This window comes from Vicia villosa, linkage group LG1 (genome assembly GCF_029867415.1).
Source record: "Vicia villosa cultivar HV-30 ecotype Madison, WI linkage group LG1, Vvil1.0, whole genome shotgun sequence".
Classification (NCBI taxonomy): domain Eukaryota; kingdom Viridiplantae; phylum Streptophyta; class Magnoliopsida; order Fabales; family Fabaceae; genus Vicia; species Vicia villosa.
In genome coordinates, this window is record NC_081180.1 from 146,400,254 (window position 1) to 146,407,629 (window position 7,376).

General features: G+C 35.2%; 1 protein-coding gene across 1 annotated transcript; it reads right to left on the reverse strand.

The window, feature by feature from the left end:
• Nucleotides 1-1,385: 1,385 nt before the first annotated feature.
• LOC131644433 (protein LIFEGUARD 4-like) lies at nucleotides 1,386-3,386 on the reverse strand. Its single transcript, XM_058914930.1, has 4 exons — nucleotides 3,005-3,386; nucleotides 2,788-2,901; nucleotides 1,859-2,016; nucleotides 1,386-1,768 (listed from the first exon to the last, which is right to left on the reverse strand). Exons 1-4 carry the CDS (start codon nucleotides 3,252-3,254, stop codon nucleotides 1,565-1,567), a joined length of 726 nt encoding a protein of 241 aa, XP_058770913.1. The 5' UTR covers nucleotides 3,255-3,386; the 3' UTR covers nucleotides 1,386-1,564.
• Nucleotides 3,387-7,376: the final 3,990 nt, after the last annotated feature.

The following is a 7,376-nucleotide window of genomic DNA, read 5'->3' on the forward strand; positions in this document are numbered from 1 at the left end:
TTCAATGGTTAAATACGGGTGATAATAAATCAGACCAACTAACAGAACTTACGACCTAACTTATACATGCCCAAGTCAGATCATGCGTTTTTTTAAAATAGAAAAAAAAAACATTTAATTTTTTTAGAAATCTATTTAAATAAAAAGGTTAGACCACATGCCATAAATTTTTTTTAAAAGAATCTTTAACAGATCGATCTATTTAAATAAATATCTATTTAAATAAATATAAATACATTTATTTTATTGTATTTTATAATTTAAATTAAAATAAAAAATAAAATTAATTATCTTAAAGATCTAAAAAAATATTATAAACAATGTCATAAATTTTTTATGTAAATTCACTTGAATAAATAATATCACAAAATTGATGTGGTTAGATAAATTTGAATAAGTCAAAATATATATATATATATATATATATAATCTTATTGATATTTTAATTTATTAGTCTATTTAAATATTAATAAAATTGCTTATTTATACATATAATAAATAAACCCTAAATCCTAAGTTAAATAAACAAATAGACATTCGGAGATCAAACCCAAATTAAAAAATAAACATATAATAAATTACAGATCAAATTTAAAATTTAAATTGTTGAACAAATCAGACTTAAACTTGAAAAGACCCGACTCACCCTGGTGACAAACTCTCCCTTTATTATCACAAATAAAACATATATATTATTTTGTTATTATCAAGCAAAATTATTATAAAAAAGCTTTCACAATGTAAATCGATCCTTTTCTTCGTAATAAATTTCGGGAGGAGCCGCCAACTCAAGGAAAGAGTCACTGAGTTGTCTCCGTATTTAAAGAGAAATACAAAAATCAAGCCAAATAAAATACTTACTTAACCTCACGTATAGGCAACTCAGAAATCTTGCCCCTTTGTTCAGATAACTCTAAGCTCATAATAACAGGTGCAAGTATACAAATTTGACATAAGTTTGCTAACCTATTAGGATTTCTCCACGACTCATCGACATTCATGATACTAAAAGGAGTTGGATACGAATTATTATACGATGGAAAATAGAGTAACAAATAAATAGAATAATTCTGTAACTATCAAAGATGTGGACTTAGAGCAAACACATAAACCTCTTCGTGTTTATGAAGAAACATTTTCGTAAAAATTATAAGATTTTTACTCAAACCTATAAATGTCCATGTAAGACTGTTACAAAGAGAATGTAAAATTATATGTATGCAATAGTATTTTAGAAGAATGCCTCTTATAACATTTTTGTTGAAGTCCACATGTTTGAATCTTATAAAAAAATATCCATACATCAACATGAACTAAGGATCTTAATATAATAAAGAACGTATGAATCAAGAGAACATTGTAAGAGAAGTATTTACAATTCAAAATGAAATCGTAATTAACTACTAGTATGTATTAACAGCCTTAACAACAATTATCCAGTACAAAGAACAAGGGCAGCTGGGAGGCCATAGAGATTTATTAGCAGATAAGAATTCAATTTCAAAAACCACCCACTACCTTAAAGTAAACAAGTAGTATGTACTGAGAAAAACAAGGATTTCAACTATTCAGCTGCTCTGAAAATAGTGAGCAGAGACAGGAAAAGGTTGATGATGTCCAAATACAAAGAAACAGAAGCCCAAATAAATTCGTCGTAGGAGTATCTCTTGATCAAGTTGTCTGTATCATAAAGGATGTAGCCACAAAATATAATTGCTCCCAAGCAACCATAGATCATAGTAGATATTTTCCCCAATGGAAAGAAAACCTGCAGGAAGGGACACAATGAGAATTCAACCAAAACCATTAAACAATGCAACAATACCTATGAAGACACAGTCTTTGGAAATTATAATACCTGAATCAGACCAAAGACCATAAGAACCATAACAGCACCAAATAAGAAAGGGCCAAGGAAGTTGAAATCATAGCCTCTACTTGCAGCCCAAAATGTGTAAAGAGTCAGAGCTATCACCACCACAGCAGTCAATATAGCCGCTTCCAGAACAACTTTTCCTGTATATAATAAATACCAAATCTCATTAGGAGAAGCTCGGCATCACACTTAAAACTTGGCAATTCTCAATGATTAAATGCAACTTGAGCATACCAAATTGCACAAACCAAAATAGTAAGTCAGGAAACTCTAAACCCCAACAAGAAGAAGTTTTATCCCACTAAGTAGGTCATGGGTCAGTCACATGGATCAACTTTCGCCATAATGTCTATTCAATATCATGCTTCATGCTTCTATCCAAATCCCAAATCATTAATTCTTCTTCTATCCCTAATTGTTTGAGATCTCTCCAAACCCCAAATTACAAATTAATTTTTTCCCATTTTGTTTTCTTTCAATTGCACAATTGATAGCTATACAAACAATGCCAGATCACAAAATTCAAATCTTGTAAACACCATTCTTATTCAATGAATCTTGTCTTGGAAGTACTCACTTCAACCCATGACACAAGCAATGGTATTTGAACACTCACAACCTACAATATATCCCTAAATCCCTAATTCTACTTAGAAAAATTGTAATTCCTAAATAAATATTTCTCCTTTGTTCATTACCCCCAATTAGAATAACAAGTATAACCCTAAATTTCAACCACCCAGTCCAAAAATTCCAAGTTCAATCAACCAAACAACATAACCTAAAATTATTACAGATTCAACCAAAACAATACACAATAAGGAAAAAAACAATCATCTCAATCTGAATAACAATCAAAACAATGAACATCAAGAAAGAAAGAAACAGAAATGAAATGAACAGAATCTTACCGCTAGTGAAAGCGCAACTCAATCCAACAACAAACGAAAGCGAAAGAGTGAAAATCCCCAACAGAAAGTAATTAACCGGATGCTTCTGATAATACGAGTAAAGCGGACACAACGCTGAAATCCAAAAGCAAAAATCATCAGCAATCAGACAAAAAAACTCAACACAGAAGTTTCTAGATTCTACAATCCAAACCAAATTCAGGGACAGAAAACTCACTGATCAAAGGGACAAAAATAAGAACGATGTAAAGAGCGAGACCGGTGTTGGTGGTGGCGAAGAACGTCGAAATGGGACGAACGGTGACGACGACGGCGCCGACAGCGATGGTGGCGAGTAATTGGATGGCGATGATGACGTAGACTTTCCGGATGAAAGACCACCGTAGTTCGGGGCTTTCAAGCATCATCGGGTACAGCGGCCGTGCGCCGCTTTCCACATCGGATTTTCCGTACGGTTGATTCCACATCTTGCAGTGTTTCTTTTTCCGGTGAAGTTTCTTGAACTGAGAAAGTGAGAGAAAGTAGTTAACGATTTTCGATCTTTGTTTTTGTTTTGCGGGGGTTATTAAATAGAATAAACTGCTATTAGGCTAGAGAGGTTAACTGATTGATTAACAATAAACAAATAATTACTTATTGATTAAGGTTTGTTAAATTTGTTAAGAGTGATTACTGTAGAAGAAACTTCGCGTTTTCGCGAGATCATGCCTTAACGAGTAGGTTCGCTTGTAAACGCGGTGGTGTGGGTTATGGTGCTTTTGACACGTGTACGGTTGGAAATGTTCTAGATTTTTCTAACGGTAGTTATCAAATTGGGACTTGCTAGAATATGTAAGAATATGGGTTACTCTGCATTTGTGCCTTGTCAATTTATTTTGGTACTTAATTAATGTTTCTCTTTCAACTGTAAAATAATCTTACATTAATTACAGCTAACCGAAATAATTCTCATTAGATATTAATGGGAATTTTTTTCCTTTGTACCCAACCTTCTCATTCAAATAGCTAGACTAACCAACTTTCTAACAAAAATCATAATATACAATCCACTTTTAAAAAAAATACTTTGATCCTCTATTTTGTTTATTTTTTTTCTTTTTTATTTTAATTTTTTATATTTAAAATCACGATTTTGTTGAAAAAGGACAAAAATAAAGACTAATTTTACAAAAAAAAAAATAGAAATACGAAAATTGCACAAAATTTTTTAACCCTATGCAACAGTGACCGGACGTCATTGTTGCGTTATTGAGGTTTCAGAACCTTCGGTAGAGGCATCCGTGGAAGAATGGAACGTTGGGTCATTTTGTAGATGCACCAAGAAACCCAATTTTTTGAAACTAAGGTACTTCCGTAGATACATCTATGGGAGAACAAATAATTTTTTTCCTTTCTTTTCTTGTTATAACTACATAGTATCTAACTACAATAAGAACACAATATCCAGAAGTGGATCTACTATCTGACGGTGATTCGGCCCAGCCGACTTCTGAATAACAAGTGATTTTAGCATCATCCTTATCTTCATATAGTAGTCTTCTTCCTGGTGCATTCTTTATATATCCAAGAACTCAAATGACTGCATTTAATTGACTATCACGAGGAGTTCATAAATTGGCCCACAATGTTCACTACAAATGTAATATTTGGTCTGGATATTGTAAGATAATTGAGTCTACCCACAAGTTGTTGATATCTTCCCGGGTCTTATAATGACTCCCTCTAGCCTAGATGAAGCTTGACGTTGGGATCCATTGGAGTATCAATAGGATGACCAGCAAGCATACTAGCAAGTCAATAATTGCCAGGAATAGTAAAACTTGGAGACGAATCCATATAAACTACCTCCTCCAACTCTTAGTGAAAAAAGGCATTTCTAATGTCCAACTGATGAAACGGCCAATGATGAATGGCTAGGAGGGGCAACAAAACTCATACCTGCAGGTACCCACCCGAATCCGCCTTGAAATTGACGGGAAAAACCCGCTTTGACTGGGTTTGGATTCAGGTTTTGGTTTGGGTTTTCCCCTATTATAAAATATGGGGACGTGTCGGGTAATGGAGACAGTAGCACCCACTGAACCTGCCACCGAACCCGCCCCATTTATTTCATTATGTGTATTATTATTTATTTTTGATAATTTATAATATTAAATATGTGGTCAGTGTTTTGGTATTTTGATTTGTATTAATTATTTAAAATATTTGAAATGTATGTATGGAATTTTTTGAAATTGTTTTATTTTATTATTTATAATGCAATTTGATTTTGGAAAAAAAATAGTTATTTCTATTAAGAAAATTGATTTCACTAAATGGATGGTGACGAGACGGGGATACTCGAACCCATTTGGGTTGGGTTTGGGTTTTAATTCTCCATCCCCGTTTGGATTTGTGGCGGAAAACTCGGATTGTTTGGGGATTCGGGATTGGGTTTGGGGGATGTAATAATTGTCCCCGATCCACCCCGTATGGCAGCCACGCAAGAAAGAGGTGAACTGAACTGATCTTGGCCATTGGAGAAAAAATGTCACCATAATCAAAACCAAATATCTGTGTGTAGCCTTTAGCTACCAGACAAGTAGGGATGGCAATGGGCGGGATTTGGGCAGGGTACTATAGTACCCGTCCCTGTAACATCCTTCTAAACCCCGCGGAAAATTAACATTAAAATCAGAGTAAAACATGAAGAAGGGTATTACAACTCCAACAAAATAAACAAATATTCATGTCATGCCATAAAGGAACGATAAACCAAAAATTATTCAGGTAGCATGTTAACACAGCGGAATATTCTTAGCAACTGAATAATCAAACATCTGGAGTCGAAGATTCAAGTTCATCTCTACACCTGCAGATTCAAGTTCATCTCTACTAGCCATCCACCAATCATCAGCTTCTTCAGACAGCATGTGAGTCCCATACCTCACCTTCAGATTTTCAGCACAATCGATCACTCTGAAGATCCTTTCAATTTCCTTCAGCCACCTCTGAGCGCCTTCGGGATCGTGCGTGCCTTTGAACAACGGAGGATTGTTCCTCTGAAAACTGTTCAGCTGCCTGTCAGCGCCAATACCAGCTCCATTGGCGTTCCCTCCTAATACACCAGCAATCATGCCCAGAGCCTCAACAATCACGTCGTCATTTCTTCCTCCTCTTCCGGCCATTGTTCTGCTAAATATCAGACAATATTCATTAGAACAAGAAGTATCGACAGTGTCAACTTTACACTAATCGTATACGAAGGATTAACCGACACTAAGACTCTGACTCAAACGACCGACTATGCTCTGATACCACTATTGTAACACCCTTGTAAATCCCGCGGAAAATTAACATTAAAATCAGAGTAAAACATGAAGAAGGGTATTACAACTCCAACAAAATAAACAAATATTCATGTCATGCCATAAAGGAACGATAAACCAAAAATTATTCAGGTAGCATGTTAACACAGCGGAATATTCTTAGCAACTGAATAATCAAACATCTGGAGTCGAAGATTCAAGTTCATCTCTACACCTGCAGATTCAAGTTCATCTCTACTAGCCATCCACCAATCATCAGCTTCTTCAGACAGCATGTGAGTCCCATACCTCACCTTCAGATTTTCAGCACAATCGATCACTCTGAAGATCCTTTCAATTTCCTTCAGCCACCTCTGAGCGCCTTCGGGATCGTGCGTGCCTTTGAACAACGGAGGATTGTTCCTCTGAAAACTGTTCAGCTGCCTGTCAGCGCCAATACCAGCTCCATTGGCGTTCCCTCCTAATACACCAGCAATCATGCCCAGAGCCTCAACAATCACGTCGTCATTTCTTCCTCCTCTTCCGGCCATTGTTCTGCTAAATATCAGACAATATTCATTAGAACAAGAAGTATCGACAGTGTCAACTTTACACTAATCGTATACGAAGGATTAACCGACACTAAGACTCTGACTCAAACGACCGACTATGCTCTGATACCACTATTGTAACACCCTTGTAAACCCCGCGGAAAATTAACATTAAAATCAGAGTAAAACATGAAGAAGGGTATTACAACTCCAACAAAATAAACAAATATTCATGTCATGCCATAAAGGAACGATAAACCAAAAATTATTCAGGTAGCATGTTAACACAGCGGAATATTCTTAGCAACTGAATAATCAAACATCTGGAGTCGAAGACTCATAATTCAACCATAAACCATAAACAAAACAGAAGTTTATTAGCCAATTCTAAAATAACGTTCCCGGTGTTACACGACTAGAGCATGACACAGACCCAACTGACTCTAACGAACTACTTGACGAGCTAATCCTCACCAAGTACACGAGCTACTCCTCTATCTGAAAAATAACAACAGTAAGGGTGAGTTTCATTCGCATTAACAAATGTTATAGGAATATAAACAATACAACTTCATCCATACATTATTCACCGAAATCAATTATATCCAGATAACATAGCAACATTCGTCAATTACTGTCATTCATACCAAAATACACACAATTATAACATTGGACAACTTCCATTCATGTTACAATTATACACAACAACCTAATGCAATGCAACTAAATGCATGTGGTACCAAACATGGGA

What these genes read in the sequence shown, in the direction of transcription:
- LOC131644433 (XM_058914930.1), bottom strand. Translation starts at nt 3,254, where the DNA reads ATGTGGAATCAACCGTACGGAAAATCCGATGTGGAAAGCGGCGCACGG. An exon ending in GAGTTGCGCTTTCACTAGCG is followed by an intron (nt 2,017 to 2,787) that starts GTAAGATTCTGT and finishes TATTATATACAG; the next exon opens with GAAAAGTTGTTCTGGAAGCG. An exon ending in TGGTCTTTGGTCTGATTCAG is followed by an intron (nt 1,769 to 1,858) that starts GTATTATAATTT and finishes CCCTTCCTGCAG; the next exon opens with GTTTTCTTTCCATTGGGGAA.